The sequence below is a fragment of the Hemitrygon akajei genome, chromosome 8 (genome assembly GCF_048418815.1).
Source record: "Hemitrygon akajei chromosome 8, sHemAka1.3, whole genome shotgun sequence".
Taxonomy (NCBI): domain Eukaryota; kingdom Metazoa; phylum Chordata; class Chondrichthyes; order Myliobatiformes; family Dasyatidae; genus Hemitrygon; species Hemitrygon akajei.
Genome location: NC_133131.1, coordinates 135684508 through 135703568, shown reverse-complemented (window position 1 = coordinate 135703568; position 19061 = coordinate 135684508). Strand labels below are relative to the sequence as shown.

General features: G+C 40.4%; 1 protein-coding gene across 1 annotated transcript in view; it reads right to left on the bottom strand.

Annotated features, from left to right (window-relative positions):
* The window catches only part of myo3a (myosin IIIA), a 404249-nt gene that overhangs the window by 61560 nt on the left and 323628 nt on the right, over positions 1–19061 (bottom strand). The window contains exons 29-31 of the mRNA XM_073055309.1: positions 18381–18504; positions 16410–16989; positions 15273–15420 (exon numbers count right to left, since the gene is read on the bottom strand). Coding sequence (XP_072911410.1) covers positions 15273–15420; positions 16410–16989; positions 18381–18504 — 852 coding nt within the window. The remainder of the gene's footprint in view (positions 1–15272; positions 15421–16409; positions 16990–18380; positions 18505–19061) is intronic.

The following is a 19061-nucleotide window of genomic DNA, read 5'->3' as shown; positions in this document are numbered from 1 at the left end:
GGCTAGTGGTGTGCTGCAAGGGGTTTGTACTGGGACCTTGTTATTTGCTATTTATATAAATGATTTTGGATGTGAATGCACAAGGCTTGATCAGTAAGTTTGTAAATGACACAAAATCAGGAAGAGCTGTTAGCAATAAAGAATGTTATCACTGAAAGCAGTGTCATGTGTAGACAGTGTGGTGAATGCATAAACAATAAACATAAATATATATGCTGCTCATATACATAGATTGAGTGTATGTCCATAAAATGATGCTAGGCACAGGAGTGTCTGTACATAACATTGCTGATAGGAAATGACAAAGTAGTGGTGGTGGGGGTTGTGGAGGGATGGGTTAGTGGGTGGAGGTGTTGATCAATCTGACTTCTTGGGGAGAGTAACTAATTTTTGAGTCTGGTGGTCCTGGCTCAGATGCTACATAGCCTCCTCCCTGCTGGGTCCTGTTCTGTTAGGAGTTTGAGGAGAATTGGTATGTCACCAAAAACTCTTGTAAATTTCTATAGCTGTACGATGAGGAATTTTAACAGGTTGTGTCACCGTCTGGTATGGAAGGGCCACTGCACAGGATCGGAAAAAGCTGCAGAAGTTTGTAAGATCAGCCAGCTCCATCATAGGCACTAAACTCCCGAGCATCGAGGACACCTTTGAAAGGTGATGCCACAAAAAGGCGCCATCTGTCATTAAGGACCCCCATCACCCAACACATGCCCACTTCTCATTGCCACATTCAAGGAGGAGGTACAGGAGCCTGAAGACACACACTCAATGATTCAGGAACAGCTTCTTCCCCTCTGCCATCAGATTTCTGAATGGACAATGAATCCACAAACACTATCTTGCTATTCTTTCTTCTTGTTTAGCACTACTTATTTAATTTAACTTATTTTTCATAAACAGTGCAGTCCAGTTAATTAGCACACATTAGACCAGCATATTTTGGCCCAATTAAATGGCTGTCCAATATACATAGAACATAGAAATCTACAGCACGTTACAGGCCCTTCACCCCACAATGTTGTGCCAACCATGTAACCTACTCAAATGTCGTGGCAGTTTCATGGAAATAGTTAAAAAGTATAAAAGAAACAAACTACTGTTTAAACAACAACACACACAAAATGCTGGTAGAACACAGCAGGCCAGGCAGCATCTACAGGGAGAAGCGCTGTCGACGTTTCGGGCCGAGACACTTCATCAGGACTAACCGAAAGGAAAGATAGTAAGAGATTTGAAATTAGTGGGGGGAGGGGGAAATGCGAAATGATAGGAGAAGACCGGAGGGGGTGGGATGAAGCTAAGAGCTGGAAAGGTGATTGGCGAAAGTGATACAGAGCTGGAGAAGGGAAAGGATCATGGGACGGGAGGCCTCAGGAGAAAGAAAGGGGGGGGGGGAAGCACCAGAGGGAGATGGAGAACAGGCAAACAACTAAATATATCAGGGATGGGGTAAGAAGGGGAGGAGGGGCATTAACGGAAGTTAGAGAAGTCAATGTTCATGCCATCAGGTTGGAGGCTACCCAGCCGGTATATAAGGTGTTGTTCCTCCAACCTGAGTAACTGAGTAACTAATTATGTTTTAAAATGAAATACAGAACAAATTAGAACACTACCAATACTACCGATGGTTGCTTGTTGTATCCAATGATGACAGGAAATCTCTGCGGGTGAGTTTTTAAAGTGGAAAAACTGCTGTACTGAGGCAGTTCCACATCCTTTGAACTCGGAAATTCGGGTTCTGGTATGAAGAGACGTCACAACTGGGATCTTCCCTGGCTGCAGTGGATGACCACGTCTCCTTCCATGCATCTCCATGTAATGTTGCAAAATCACCTTCCTGGCCGTTAGATCTCTCTGTAGCTGGAACTGACAGTGCATGTGAGGACAGGCATGTCCGTACCTCACCGGGATATGGGACATGATGGCTGCTTTCACCTGGTTTAGCCCACCTGTCGAAGTGGTGTACTGAGTTGTAGCTGCTGTCGCTTGCAAACAGCTACTCGGAGCCTCAGGTAAGAGCTGAGTGTCCAGTGGGGACCAAAAATTATATTCGAGATGATTATTGACACCTTCAAATTCTTTGCAGTGCCTAAATAGTTGAAGTAGTGAAATCATTTCATTTTCACTCCTGGCTGTGTTTTGGCATTTCCAAATATGAATACTTGACACCACATTAAGCAAAACAGTTCTGAATTGTCTTATCATTTATTCTCACCAATTATCAATGACAACATTTACTGCTTTTTGGAAACAAACTACTCTATTTAAAAACTGCTTGCTCTAAGCATGGTGCAGGGTCTAACGGCCACACGACATGCATATGACTGACGCTAGTTAGAAAACGTTTGACAATGGTCTCCTGCCTGAATTAAATGGCATGATGTCCCAAATAAACAGAGGGAATCCCAGCTATTTTCTTGATTTATTTTTGTCCTAGATAAGCGGTGCCCTGATCAACTGATGGTCCAAATTAACCAGAATCCGCTGTATATATTTTTATTGCAATTTATAGTTGTTTATTATTATGTATTGCAATGTACTGTTGCTGCAAAGCAACAAATTTCACAATGTATGCCAGATTCTGATTCTGTGCTTTCCTAATTGTGTGAATGTGTTCCAGAACCATGAAGGGTTGTGTGAGATGAGCTCTCCCTGGAGTTTGTAACTGCTCACAACTGTGTCTCCAATATACAGAGGGGTGAGTGGTGCAAGTTCTCCTGAAGTGGATAACCATCTCCTTTGTCTTTTTGACTTTATTTGCCTAACACAGGGCCTTGAGCTCTTCCACCTGCTCTCAGTAGGCTGTCTCATAGTCGTTGGTGATGAGTCCCATGACTGTTGTGTCAGAGGCAGACCTGACAATCCGATCGCTTGGGTGCTTGGCCGTGCAGTCACGTGTGAGCAGAGAGTACAGCAATGGGCTTGGGTGCACCCGAGTTTAGGACGATGAGGAGGGAGGAGTGCTGGTGCATCCTCACCGTCTGAAGTCTGTTGGTTAGGAAGTACAGCATGTTGTTGTTCAGCCACGTTTTGGTGAAAACCAGAATGCAGCAGTTTCTCGTCTCTTTCTGCATGTTCACTCTCAGTCTCAGTGCGCCCATTTTGTTATCTAGTGCCTCGTTGGGTTAGATCTCAGCCTAGCCAGTGCCCTGGCTCATTTGCCATGTTCCTGTTTCCTCTCGCACTGCTCGCTGGGCTGAGTCGCCTAGGCCAGGTCACTGTCGCTGGGTCTGCTGTCTGTAGAATCCCGAGTCTATTGAGCACTGCTATTAACACTGCTGTCGACAGATTAAATGTAACTTTGTCTAAGAGTTCAGTAGTGCTGTATTTGCGGAGCTTTGGTTGACTGAAATCCCCTGTCTAGAAACTTTGAAAGATTAGGAATTTAAAACTAGCGGCACTTTTGAGAGCTGGAGAAGTCACTGTGTTTCTGTGAGCTGCTATTATATGAATTATAGGAAGGATAGGTTGGCAAGACTAGGTCTTTATTCCTTGGAATGTCGGAGAATAAGGAACAACCATACAGAATATTTAAAATTATGAGGGGCATAGAAAAGGTGAATGGTAACAATATTTTCTCAGAGGTAGGAAAGTTCAAAGCTAGAGTGAGAGGGGAAAGATTTAACAGGGACCTGAGGGGCAACTTCTCCAGATAGGGAGAGCATTTTGAATGAGTTGCCAGAGGAAGTGGTTGAGGCAGGTACAAATGTAACACTTAAGTTGCATTTGGATAGGTGCAGGGAGAGTTAGGGCCCAGAAGGATATGGGCCAAATGCAGGAAATTGGGATTGCCTGGGTGGTCCTTGTGGTTAGAAGGGACTGGATGGGTTGAAAAGCCTGCATCCATACTGTGTGGCTCTATGAGTCTCAATAGACCAAGGAGTTTTATAGAAGGAGCATTATATAACAATGAGATTGTAAAGAAATATTAGAATAGGTGCCAAAATCTTGGTGAAATAGGAATTTCTTAGAGCAGAAAATGTAAAAAAAATGCAGAAGGTTAAGGAGAGGAAGCTGAGGGAAGCATCGTGTATGGTGGGGCGATTAGCACCACTTCACGTAAAGCCCTTCACTTCATGCATAAAGTGCCATAGGAATTCAAATATCCCATTCATCCCTCATCTATGGAAATAAATAAACAGTCAAAGTCTCAGGCCGAGATCCCTGAAAAAAGGTCTCAGCCCGAAACGTCGACTGCTTATTATTTCCAGATGCTGCCTCACCTGCTGAGGTCCTAGAACTGCTCACAGTACTCCAAATGATGTCTCACCAGTACCTCATGAGTCCGGTATGGGACAAGCAGAGTGGCCCGAGAGTGAGGAAAGACTCGAGGTTTTGAGTGATTTAATTGCCGGGCTGAAATGGAAAGGTTGAGTACAGGCCAATTTGAGGCAGAGGGGCCCGGGTTCGTGAGCATATTGAAATGGCAGGGCCCAGGTCTGACAATGGGGAACAGCCCAAGGTCTGGGTGATTAAACTCAATATATAAGTTTGCTGATGACACCACAATTGTAGTCTGTATCTCGGGTAATGATGAGTTTGAGTACAGAGAGGAAATTAAGAATCTGGTGGCATGGTGCGAAGACAATAACCTATCCCTCAACATCAGCAAGACGAAGGAATTGGTTGTTGACTTCAGAAGGAGTAGCGGACTGCACGACCCCATCTACATCGGTGGTGCGCGGGTGGAACATGTCAAAAGCTTTAAGTTCCTCAGGGTGAATATCACAAATGACCTGACTTGGACTAACCAAGCAGAGTCCACTGCCAAGAAGGCCCACCAGCGCCTTTACTTTCTGAGAAAGCTTAAGAAATTTGGCCTGTCCCCTAAAACCCTCACTAATTTTTATAGATGCACCATAGAAAGCATTCTTCTAGGGTGCATCACAACCTGGTATGGAAGTTGTCCTGTCCAAGACCAGAAGAACCTGCAGAAGATCGTGAACATAGCCCAGCACATCACACAAACCAATCTTCCGTCCTTGGACTCACTTTATACCACACGCTGTCGGAGCAGTGTTGCCAGGATAATCAAGGACATGACCCACCCAGCCAACACACTTTTTGTCCCCCTTCCCTCCGGGAGAAGGATCAGGAGCTTGAAGATTCGACGGCCAGATTTGGGAACAGCTTCTTTCCAACTGTGATAAGACTGCTGAACGGATCCTGACCCGGATATGGGCCGTACCTTCCAAATACCCGGACCTGTCGCTCGTTTTTTTTTGCACTACCTTACTCTCCCTTTTCTATTTTTTTTTATTTATGATTTATAATTTAAATTTTTATTATATTTACTATCGATTTGTACTCCAGGGAGCACAAAATGCAGAATCAAATATCGCTGTGATGATTGTACGCTCTAGTATCAATTGTTTGGTGACAATAAGGTAATAAAGTAATAATAAAGCACTGGGCCAGATTGAAAAGGTCAGGGTGTTGGCGATGGAGGTGAGGGACAGGCCAGTTCAGCTTGCTGCTCTGCAAGGTTCACTCATCTCTGTGCTGAACAGAGGCTGTGGTCTGAAACTAATGGGGCTCCAGAAATGGCTGCAGTAATGATTGGCTTTGTGGCTGTGGACTCAATTCTCAATGTTATTTGTACACTTTCATTGTTTGCATGATTTCGGGTATTTTTCTGCACACTGGGTGTTTGACTGTCTTCTTTTAAATGGGTTCTATTGGGTCTCTTTGTTCTGTGCTTGCCTGCAAGAAGTTGAATCTCAAGGCTGTATATATATATATATATAGCATACATACTTTAATAATAAATGTACTTTGAACTATGAATAAAAATGGATTTATATCACAACTGTCAAGCATTTTGAACGTATTTTTTTCTGTTTAAGAATTAATCAATGCAAGACATTGTTGTTCTTCAAAACCAAATTTGTCTCCTCTGCAGCTGTCAGGTGGAAGCATAATTTAGGCCTTTTAGTTTTCCTATCATGTTTTTTGAGAGCTTTCTCTACTGGTGCCAATTACACATTAATACTTACAATCATCTCTCCCACTGATTTGACTTTTACCATCAGCATCATGTCATTTTATTTTTAAATCACCTGAAATAAGCATTTCTCTAGATTGTCACTGATCGTTTTAAAAATTATTTAACGGATAGATGAACTGATCTCATGTTCTGGAAATATTCTCATCAACTTACACTCAAAACAGAAGTTATTCCATGAGATTTTTGAGCCAGTGTCAACTGAGGGATGAGCACTTCTGTGAATATTTTTAATTATCTGGAACAGTACTAAGCCTGGTGTAAATAGTTTTACTTAACACTAATAGATGCAAACTTATTCCTTGGCTTAGTTTGGTGTGAATCAATGCTCTGCTGAGCACTGAAGAACATATAACTATTACATTGCAAAATTTTGCAAGAAAGGGAAATTATAATTGTTAATTTATGTAAACAGCTAGCATAACTCATTTCGCAGACAAGAAAGTCCAACTAATTTAAATTTAATGTTGAAAAATCCAGCCAAACCATTGTGACAGTGAATTCATAAAACTAAATCTTTCGAGGGAACAGCAAAGTGGCTCTGTCTTTTTTAAGATCTGCATCAACTGGTGCAATTTATGCCAGTGGGTAAACTGCTAACAATGAAATAATCTTTATCAAGCATTTATCAGTTTGAATAACTTATCACCTGAATTGTCATTAAAAAGCTTGGTAGCTGGAAGTTCACTGCCTCGTGCCAGAATAGGAGAACATTGGCTTGTGCCATAGTAGGACGTTATTACAGCACAGGGCGTCGGAGATGGAGTTCAGTTCTGATGTCATCAGTAAGGAGTCCATACATCCTCCCTGCGACTGTGTGCGTTTTCTCTGAGTGCTCTGGTTTCTTCCCACAGTCCATAATTGTATCGGATAATAGGTGAGTTGGTCAATGTAAATAATTCCATGATTAGGGTAGTGTTAAATCAGGGTTTGCTGGGTGGCGTAGCTCAAAGGGTCTGAAGAGCCAATACCTCACTGTATCTCAATAAATAAACAAACAACAGTGGCCTCATGAGAATGTAAATATATAGCCATTTCAGAAGACGATCCTAGAACTGACCCTCATTCTGACCAGAGTTGCTTCAGGGCCCTTTGTTTTGAACTTAATTGTAAAACAAGTCATCTTAAATATAATTGGAAAAAAATGGTTTTCCACTCTATTTAAAACAATAGATGAAAAAATAAACCTTGACTGTTTTCATATCACATCTGCACATAAGTGTTATCTATGTGCTCTAAATCAGTACAACTTTTCTGTGCAGCAAAGTAATATTTGACATTAGTATTAATGAAGTACAAATTGACAAGATTTGCTGTGCTTTAAACTAGATTAACACCCATTCGCCAAGTCATTAACTTTGATTTTATTAAACAGTTGTGAAATGAAACACAAAAGTCTTTGGTCTTTAGCCATAATATAATTTTGAGGACCTTCAAATTACCTCATGTTTTATGAAGTAATTACCTCATAAAAAGACCACATATTTGGTCTTTAGCCATTTCATAATATTGAGGATTCACACTATGTTGAACACTTTTTTAGACCATTATTCTTTCTAACACATTGAAAAGGTTCCAATTTAAATTCTGATGTTTTCAATGTTTTTCTTGCGTTTTCTTACATATACTGCTTAGTGACATTATCTCCCACTGTGCACCAACTGTACTGGTTAAAAGGCTGATTTACTCAACAGGAATCCGTCCTGCTGATGCTCCTTAATTTGCCATATAGATATATTAGTGCATTCTTTCAGAAAACAGAATAAATTTAAGTACTTCTTGTGATTACTTACACAAAGAAAAAAAAAATCACAAGAACTGCAAACTCAGTATCAACGTGCGACTTGTGTTGGACAGAGGAATCTTATTCCATTAGCTGTTATTTCATAATGTCCCTCCAAACTGTCATTGTTTGAAATAAATGGCTTGATTCATGTCATTGAAAGTACAAGTTGGTAAAGAAAACAGATGGCTCAGAAGGAAGTTAATCTTTGATTCCCTCCCTACAGCCCGAGGGATCTGTGATATTTTGTGTATGACAGAGGCTCAGAGCCTTTCCACTGCCAAGAGCTTGTTGATGGATTTCTCCACATGATGCACTTGCACTAGAATCCTTTCCAACAACAGCTTCTTGCATTTATTATTATAGCACCCTTAAGACTGTGAAGCACAACAACTACAAGCTGCAATGGATTGTGAAGTTTGCTGAGTGAATTTCTTCTCACCCTCCTCCACTTCCTCATTCCAGGACAGATACCAGAAGCACTGCATTCACAGAGCCCTCCGCGTTGTGACGAAACCCTCCCATCGCCTGAGTGGATATAGTCAGAATGGTGATCACTAGGCTTTAGCTCTTCGAGACTTCTGCAAAGAGAGGCTTCACTCAGGGAAAGAAAAGCTCAAGTTATTTCCTTCTCTTTTTTTATATCTACTCAGCTAGGTAGAGATGCCAGGCAGGATAGTGCAATGCTCCTCTTGCAGAATGTGGGAAGGAAGGGAGACCGCCAGTATCCCTGACAACTCCAACTGCGAGAAGTGCATCCAACAGCAGGTTCGAACAATCTGCGTTAAGGAGTTGGAGCTGGAACTAGATGGACTCGGGAGGCTGAAGGAGTTAGGACATATAGAGAGGTAGTTACACCCAAGGTGTAGGACACAGGAAACGGGGTGACAGTCAGGAAGGGGAAAGGGGTTAAGGAGCCAGTGCAGAGTACCTCTATTGCCATCCCCCTCAACAACCGGTGTATCACTTTGGATACTGTCGGGAGATGACCTAACAGAGGAAAGTCACAGTGGCTGGGTCTCTAGGACTGAGTCTGCCTCTGTGACTCAGGCAGGAAGGAAGAAGAAGAGCACACTGCGTGATAGGGGATTTGTTAGTGGGGGGAATGGACAGCAGGTTCTACGGGCGAGCATAAGATTCCCAGATGGTATGTTGCCTCCCAGGTGCCAGGGCCCAGTATATCTTGGTCAGTGGTGAGGAATGCAAATGGAATGTTAGCATTCATTTCAAGAGAACTAGAATATAGAAGCAAGGATACACTGTTAGGCTGATTTACAGCTTCTTCTCCTAGGCTGTAGGACTTCTGAAAACCCTGTGACCACCCAGTACACATTATGTTTGACAGTGCCAGTAGTGTTATACTGTTGTATATTTAACTATATTTTGTCACTTTATGTCAACTTGTACATCTACAGAATTATTTAATATCTGTTAATATTATCGTGTTAATATTATGTTTGTGCTGTATATGATACTGTGGTTTGCACTTTGGTCGCTGAGGAACATTGTTCCGTTTAGATGTACAGTATACCAGCGTTTGGTTGAATGACAATAGACAATAGATAATAGGTGCAGAAGTAGACCATTCGGCCCTTCGAGCCTGCACCGCCATTTTGAGATCATGGCTGATCATTTACTATCAATACCCGGTTCCTGCCTTGTCCCCATATCCCTTGATTCCCCTATCCATAAGATACCTATCTAGCTCCTTCTTGAAAGCATCCAGAGAATTGGCCTCCACTGCCTTCCGAGGCAGTGCATTCCAGACCCCCACAACTCTCTGGGAGAAGAAGTTTTTCCTTAACTCTGTCCTAAATCACCTACCCCTTATTCTCAAACCATGCCCTCTGGTACTGGGCTCTCCCAGCATCTGGAACATATTTCCTGCCTCTATCTTGTCCAATCCCTTAATAATCTTATATGTTTCAATCAGATCCCCTCTCAATCTCCTTAATTCCAGCATATACAAGCCCAGCCTCTCTAACCTCTCTGCGTAAGACAGTCCAGACATCCCAGGAATTAACCTTGTGAATCTACGCTGCAGTTCCTCTAAAGCCAGGATGTCCTTCCTTAACCCTGGAGACCAAAACTGTACACAATACTCCAGGTGTGGTCTCACCAGGGCCCTGTACAAATGCAAGAGGATTTCCTTGCTCTTGTACTCAATTCCCTTTGTAATAAAGGCCAACATTCCATTAGCCTTCTTCACTGCCTGCTGCACTTGCTCATTCACCTTCAGTGACTGATGAACAAGGACTCCTAGATCTCTTTGTATTTCTCCCTTACCTAACTTTACACCATTCAGATAATAATCTGCCTTCCTGTTCTTACTCCCAAAGTGGATAACCTCACACATATTCACATTGAACGTCATCTGCCAAGTATCTGCCCACTCACCCAGCCTATCCAAGTCACTCTGAATTCTCCTAACATCCTCATCACATGTCACACTGTCACCCAGCTTAGTATCATCAGCAAACTTGCTGATGTTATTCTCAATGCCTTCATCTAAATCGTTGATGTAAATTGTAAACAGCTGTGGTCCCAATACAGAGCCCTGTGGCACCCCACTAGTCACCACCTGCCATTCCGAGAAACACCCATTCACCGCTACCCTTTGCTTTCTATCTGCCAACCAGTTTTCTATCCATGTCAATGTCTTCCCCCAATGCCATGAGCTTTGATTTTACCCACCAATCTCCTACGTGGGACCTTATCAAATGCCTTCTGAAAATCGAGGTACACTACATCCACTGGATCTCCCTTGTCTAACTTCCTGGTTACATCCTCGAAAAACTCCAATAGATTAGTCAAGCATGATTTACCCTTGGTAAATCCATGCTAGCTCGGCCCAATCCTATCACTGCTATCTACATATGCCACTATTTCATCTTTAATAATGGACTCTAGCATCTTCCCCACTACTGATGTTAGGTTGACAGGTCGATAGTTCTCTGTTTTCTCCCTCCCTCCTTTCTTAAAAAGTGGGATAACATTAGCCATTCTCCAATCCTCAGGAACTGATCCTGAATCTAAGGAACATTGGAAAATGATTACCAATGCATCTGCAACTTTCAGGGCCACCTCCTTTAGTACCCTAGGATGCAGACCATCTGGACCTGGGGATTTGTCAGCCTTCAGTCCCATCAGTCTACTCATCACCGTTTCCTTCCTAATGTCAATCTGTTCCATTTCCTCTGTAACCCTATGTCCTTGACCCATCCATACATTTGGGAGATTACTTGTGTCTTCCTTAGTGAAGACAGATCTAAAGTACTTATTAAATTTTTCTGCCATTTCTCTGTTTCCCATAACAATTTCACCCAATTCATTCTTCAAGGGCCCAACATTGTTCTTAACTATCTTCTTTCTCTTCACATACCTAAAAAAGCTTTTGCTATCCTCCTTTATATTCTTTTATAAATTGAACTTGAAGTTGTTAGGTGTTACCAAACAAAATTCAACACCAAGGTACATGTGATAGTATTCAAACAGGTTACTCAAAAGTTTATGAAAAGCTATATTCAGGAGCATCTGAAGGGGGGAAAGAGGCAAGAGGGTGTAAAACTTAATGGAAGAAATTTCAAAACCTGGTGTGTAAAAGCTAAAGTAACAGTACCAGTGATGAAAGCCATGTTTCCTCAGAAGAGTGGATCCATGCTCTTCAGAGATTTCAATGTCTAAGATATAAACTCATTCTGCAACACCTTTACAAATAGAAATAATCAGTAGCGTAACTTCCCAGAACTCTTCCAAAGCTATAAGCTGGTAAATTCAGATTTCTGAGTGAAAGCCCTGAGACATTTTCAGGTCAGTACTATAATCACTGATCCATGCTGGATGATTTGCTCTTAGATGGTCCAGCAGTGAATTGATGTTTCAATTTGATATACTGCCCTTAAGGTACAAACTGGATTTAAAAAAAATGCAGCAAGGGCTTTTTTGTGCCAATCACTGTCCAGTCACCATAGTGACTGACTCAAGTATAAGACTGTTAGTGGGAGCTCAGAACTGGAGTTGCCTATAATATCTCTGACAGTGAAATTGTGCTCCAAAATATAAAGGTTTGAAATTTTCTGTGAAGAAAGTAGTCAGTTCTGGGTGAAACTGCAAACACGTATCCCTACAGCTGGCAGAAGGCACTGGATTCCCACTCTTCTCTTCATGAACAGAAACACCAATCTCTTTTGTCACTCTGACTTCAATCTAACATTGGAAACATCATAAAGACGTATGATGGCTCCAAAAGCCTGCAGTGAAACAATAATTACATGGGCAAATCTACACACTAAACCTTTGCCAGTTAGACCAAGCCAGGTTCAGCAACTCTATCCACTTCAAGGGAGTGAAACAGTTCTAGGTGAGAGGGCGTCTGATAATTTGCATTATCTTCATTTGAGTTCATTTAAATCTACTTGTTTTCAAATGTTATCCATCTTAATAGTACTTAGTTTCATTTCTTTATATATTTTAATTTTTAAAACAGTGTGACTTTTAATTTTGGATATCTCTAACATGCATACAAGGTCAACTTCCTCTATAGCTCCTGCAGCCAGTACATCTCAGGGGAGTGGTCTATCTCATTCTCATAGCACTTCTATGTGAGTTACATTGCTCAGTTAGATCACAGTCAACTTCAGGGTACCGGATTTGAATGATCAGGTATGACCTGAACTGCCCGTTCAAAAAGAAACTGGGATTTCTGCATGGTCAGACAAACAGAATTGAAATGAGAATGTATTACCTCACCTAGAGCATAGCGAATCTTTGGAATTCTTTGCCCATGTTGGATTTGGAAGCTGAACATATTTTAGATAGAGGTCAATAGATTTTTGAATATTAAGGAAATCTAGGGATGTGGGGTTTGTATAAGAAAGTTTTGCTGAGGTAAAAATCCTCATGTTGTTATTGAACAATGGAGCAAGAACAAGGTACCATTTTGCCCCGTTACTGCTTCTATTTCTTGCATTTTATTCCTTAAGAGTCGTATCAGGGAAATGTTCACGTGGAGAACATAGGCATCTATGAAATAATGAGACAACAAACTGTATTCACTGAACAGAGGACAGTTAAGATATACAGCTCTTTGCCAACTATTATTCATTGTGCCATGTTAATTATAAACATAAGGATGTGGCCTATATTGCTGGTGTAAGATTGATTAAACTTCTGATTAATACTTTAGCTGTAAGGAGCACTTGCCAATGGGAAAGCCCAGGTGAAATTGTAATGGACAATCTTGTAGCCTTTCCTGATTATTTCAGTATTGTATTATTCATCCATCTGATCATATTGCTATCCTAAATAGGAAATTATCTCTTAAACAAGCTATAATACCTTTGGTCCACTGCACAGTGAGGTTTAAGGATTTATTTGGATAGCTGATTAGTCCATGCTTCTTTGCTATCAGAACCAATTTGTTCACAAGCCCTTTATTGTGTTCAATTCTGGTCAACTGTGTTCAGTTCTGGTCACCTCACTATAGGAAGGATGTGGAAGCTATGGAGAGGATGCAGAGAAGATTTACCAGGATGTTGCCTGGTTTGGAGAACAAGTCATATTAAGCAAGGTTAGCAGAGCTGGGACTTTTCTCTTTGGAGCGTAGAAGAATGAGAGGGGACTTGATAGAGGTCTACAAGATTATGAGAGACATAGATAGGGTGGATAGTCAGTACCTGTTTCCCAGGGCACCAATAGCAAACACCAGAGGGCATATGTACAAAATTAAGGGAGGGAAGTTTAGGGGAGACATCAGGGATAAGTTTTTTACACAGAGGGTTGTGAGTGCCTGGAATGACTTGCCAGGGATGGTGGTGGAGGCAAAAACATTAGGGGTATTTAAGAGCCTCTTGGACAGGCACATATATGAAAGAAAAATGGAGGGTTATGGGGTAGTGTGTGTTTAGTACTTTTTTAAAGGATTATATGGATCAGTACAACATGGAGGGCTGAAGGGCCTGTACTGTGCTGTAGTGTTCTATGGTTCTACAGTCCTCTATTTAGATTATCTTCACTCACTTAGCACATATGCCTTCATTTCACAAACACGCGCTCAGAAATGATTACAGCTCACCTAACTGGGTTGTCTGAAAATCTGTGTGAGAGTCAGAGGGGGTGAGGTTGGATGGGAAAAGTCAAGATGATTAATGTCTCCTCAGCAGTTAGAAATGAAAAGATTGAGAGAGGGATCTGCATATTTGTCTATCTTTACATTTTCCATCTAAAGTTTCAGTTTACTCTCTTTCTTGCTGCTTAAATTAGCAACTCTATCACCACCTATTTCAGGATGTCTCGGTCCTTGCACATTATGTAGATTATACCAGAAATGCGCGATTTAACAGATCTTTAGGGTGTCACTTAACTGTAGTCAGCACCTGCTTTTTGCTATCTTTAGATTTTTGTTGTTAATAAAGATGAGAGAGAGAAACAAAACATACTAAAGAGTTTTAAATGATATAATGAAAAATAAAACACTTGCCTCAAAATTAGAATAAAATTAAACACTTGAACCTTTTTCTCTAGTGTAGAGCATGCAAAAAGAATTGTTTTGGGTGTGCTTTGAATATTTGGGCCCATATGCTCTGAAGACTTGCTATTAGGAAGTTGGATTAGTCAGTTCAATGTGATTCACACCAAAGTGGATCTCTTTTCCCCATCACAGCTCCAGGACATGATACTGTTACCAACTTGGGCAATGGGTAAATCTGAATTACTTTGGATTAAAAAATCATAATCTAATACTTTAGTTGTTAACTCACAGTTAAACAAGATGTTTTCAATAGCGCCTAGGTCTAAATAGTACAGCCTCAGAATACAAGGACATCTCTTTAGCCAGAGCATGGTGAATCTGTGAAATCCATTGCCACTGAGAGCTGTCATTGGATATATTTGAAGGGGAGTTTGTTCTTGACTAGAAAAGGTTACTGGAAGAACAGAGGAGTATAAGGTTGGGAGCAAAAGATAAATCAGAAATAATTGAATAGTTGAGCAGACTCGATGGGCTGAATTGTCTAATTCTGCTCCTATGTCTTATGTTCTTTATGGATCTCACATGACAAACAATATCATATTGATTCTCTCAGTTATACCTCTGCCTCGGGCAAATTTATGGTGATAATTAACCTAAGAACCAGAATGTTCTGGTGATATGGGAGGAATCTGGAACATCCCACTAAAACTCATATGGTCAGAGGGAGAGCACGTAAGCTCCACACAGACAGTAATGGGAAAAATAAAACATGGATTGCTGGACCTGTAATACCCCAGCACTACCTGCTGCACCACTCAATGCACCCTGAAATTTTCTTGTCAGATTATTTCCACTTTGCTCAGTCTCTCATCACCTCTGAAAGCTTTTCTAATCCAATGTTCTTAGCGGCTCTGCATCCTGCATTTTGATACTGCAAAGACCACATAGAAGAGTAAATGCCTGTTTCAACAGGTTCCAATTTCATTCTAAACATTTATAAGGGAACATGGACAAACCTGGCTGTGACTGCTGTGACAACGAGCTCCCATTTGATTGCTTATTCACAGATTGTCGATCTTGGCTCATAGACGTCAGATAGTGTGAGGCGATGACATCATTCAGCTTCTTCTGGGCAATCAAGAATTCACTGGAGCGTTTTGCTATCTGATAATAAAAACAATTAATAAACAGCTTTTAAAATGAAAATCAAAAAATAAAGATGCTGGAAATCTGAAATTTAAAAAAATAGAAAATGCTGAAAAAAAAATCAGCAGGTTCTGGTGAAAAGTCTTTGACCTGCAAGATTTAATATTTATCTTTTTACAGACATTGCCTGAGCTGCTGACTGCTTCTAGCATTTTTTGTTCATGCTTTTAAATGATGATTGGACATGATTCAGAGAAGAAAATCATTTTTTTTCTGACATAATACTTTCCACTAAAATATATTTCCCAACTATATAAAACTGTATCAAAATAATTTTCTGGTTGAAAATGTGAATGAAATTTAGAAAAATAATAATGGTAATTGGGTTTATGCAAAGTTATATTTCACAGCCTCCTGGGTATATGGCATGTAGTAACATACGAGTGAGTTCAGACAGATACTCCTACATTTGGTTATCTTTTTTTCTTTTAAGGGAAATCAAGAGGAAACTCGGTATAATCTTTACACATGGAATTCCATCACCCTGAATGTCTCAATAGGTAAACATTAATGTTCCAGAGACAACTGAGGCAACACATTCACTGGAACCAGCTCATAAGGATGAACTCATAAAAGTTAATAAATTCAGGATGTTAGCTTAGAGTGGATGGACAAACTAATCACATTACTTTATAAATATTTGTAGAAGCCAATCCTAAGCACATCTCATTAAATTGACATTAATCCCAGCCATTGATTTATAATCAAGCCAAATGATTGTGACATCCCAGAATTGTTTTCATTCATATTTTCAATTAATTTGACCTGTAGTTATTCTGTCACTTACTTCCTTAGTTAAAGCGCTACACTTTCTGATTTTTAGAGGTAACAAGAAATTTTCTTTGTACCTTAGAGAGTTATCCAGCCATCATTTCCATTGTCTGTGATAAAATTTAAAAATTAATGTCCCATATAGGAAAAGGAACAAAATGCTTAATATTCCTTACCTGTTTTGAAAAATTTGCAACCATTTCTCCTTCCTTTATAGTACATTCTTGAATTTGTTTCCTTTCTTTAAAGCCTCTGTAATTGCTTTGAATTTTCACTGCTGCTTGGTCTTCATCCCCTTTGGCCGTGCCAGGCTGTATACCGGACCCTTTGTCTGAAAGAGTTTCCTTTCGTGGTTGAAGTGATTCATTGATAGTTTTTCCTCTTTCCACAGTTTTACCCGGCATCTCGTTCCTTGCTCTGTTCTTAGGGTGTACTTTCTCGTGATATTCCTGTGGAGATTTTCCAATATTTTTTCTTTGTTCAGGAAGCTTTCCCTCATTCTCCAGGTGTTTCCTCTCTTGGTGCCCACGGAAGTTGCTCTGAATGACTTTTGCAGCATTGTCCTCATCACCCTCTGCATTGGTTGCACTTGTGGCCTGGCCTGATGGCACCTTTAATTCCCTTTTCTGGCTCCCTGCGGATTTTTGACTGCCGTCATTCTGAGGGGATCTTTTTGCTGAATCTCCATGCATCTCTTTGCCATTCACATCAGATCTACTGTATTGTTTCTCATGTAGATTTTTTGCATCATGTATTCTAATCATAATAACAAAAAGAAAATCTTACTCTGCGATTTTTTGAACAACAATTATTAAAACAATTGTCATATACAAATACCAGATAAAGAATTTCTTTGAGATAGTTAGATGGGTCTTTTTGAGTTGTGTGTATAGAGAATATTAGTACTTTCTGCATTTCCTTTCAGACAACAGCATTGAATTACACTGATGACATTAACACTTATTAAATTGATAGATTTTTTTTAGCATTTGTAACAAACATTAATTTCCAACATTACCGGAGTTAATTTGAGACACGAAGGGGATGGGAAGGACTGCGTGGAATTGTCTTTACATTTATTTTTGACGTTGGAGTGAATGGCTTCCATTAGTTGTGACACAGTGGCTATAGCAGTTAATGATGTGGGTTCAATCCCAACTTCCGATGCGTCTGTGTGGAATCTGCATGTTCTCTCTAAGACCACATGGGTTTCGTCCCAGTGTCGGTGAGTTAATTGCCTCCTGTAAAGTTCCTTCTAGTGTATGCTAGGGGAAGAAGTATTAAAGAGGAGTCAATGGGCGTGTGGAGGGAGAAGGGGTACATGGGGATAGGTAGGAGATAGGTTGGTGGCAGCCAGGCTGAATGGCTCTTTAATTTGTTATAACAAGTAAGTTGTTGATATGCATGTTGAGAAATAGATTTTTTCTCTCTATCTTGCATGAATCATGCTACATATATCATTTATGTCTAATTTAATCACTCAAAAAATGTATAGAACTGGCCAAGAATGGTGTGGGCACATTTTGCATATCAAGTCACATACTGAAACAGAACCTGCATTGTTTTATCATCAAGTGAGCTAGATCTTAAAGACAAATAGATCTATCTCACTAGGCAACTCGGTTGGCATGGATGAGTTGGGCCAAAGGACCTGTTTTCCATGCTGTTTGACCCCATGACTCCAGCTATGACTAAAGAATAAGTTTAAAATAATACAAAATCAAAAGAGCTTTAAAATCAAAATTAGCTGAAAGGGAAGAGCCAATCAACATAAAAGATGCTGTTTTATTTTGCTCTAGTTTTAGAAGATGTGTCCCTTCCTTTTGGGGAATCTATCCTCAGTTATGGTTTGGCTGACTTGAATGTGATTCTAATGGAAGGCTTCCAGAAAGATCTGTGTTCTAAGATTCATCCTTTGATGTCCCTCCACGGTAAACTCAGGATTCTAAAGCATTCCAGGAGAGCACACTAATTTTCTGCAATAAGGTTCAGCAAGACATTAGAGTGTTTTCCATTTCAACACACAATAAATTGAAATGTAGAGAAATGCAAGTAAATGTAAATTAATTGCATACTGCTGTACAAATTCAAAATTTACTCCTAAGAATTCAAGTTTCTCTTGTTTTCTATTTAATTAAGCAACTCACATTGGCTCTTTCAGAGCTTTTCTATCCATGTGGCCTCTGTAGTGGGCCTGGATTTTAACTGCAGCTTTGTTCTGTTCTTCCAGCATCTCTCTGATTACTTTTCGGCTCAAGTATCCTCTTGCAGCTGTTGAAATAAATAAATGATAAATATTCATAATGTAAAATCAAAGTCTATCTTCTTGTTTTGCTTCTCTGATATTTATATGCATTTTGAAAGATACTTGATGGGACCTTGCTATGATACCCTAACTGTTCCATGAAGGACTGCTGACATTTACTCTCACCCAGCAGTAGAAAGCACAGGACTCCCATGCAGCCTGATGTAGTAACGGTAAGATAGAGATGTGTGGAAAAAAGGTTGAGTGGTCTTTTGGAGCAGATAAAGAGAGACTGTAGATGTTGGAATCTGGAGCAAAGGAAAGAAATGAGTTGCTGGAGGAACTCAGCAGGTCAGGAAGCATCTCTGAAGGGAAAATGACAGTAGAATTTTAGGGCAAGATCCTTCATCCAGGCCTGAGAATCCAGGTGAAGAGGCTGGACCTACCTGAAATAGCAACTGTCCATTACCCTGCTGAGTCCATAGAATATAGAACATAGCACAGTACAGTGCCTTCTCTAAAATCAGTCTAACTCTTTCCTCTTTTATAGCTCTCTGTTTCACTTTAATCTATGTGCCTATCT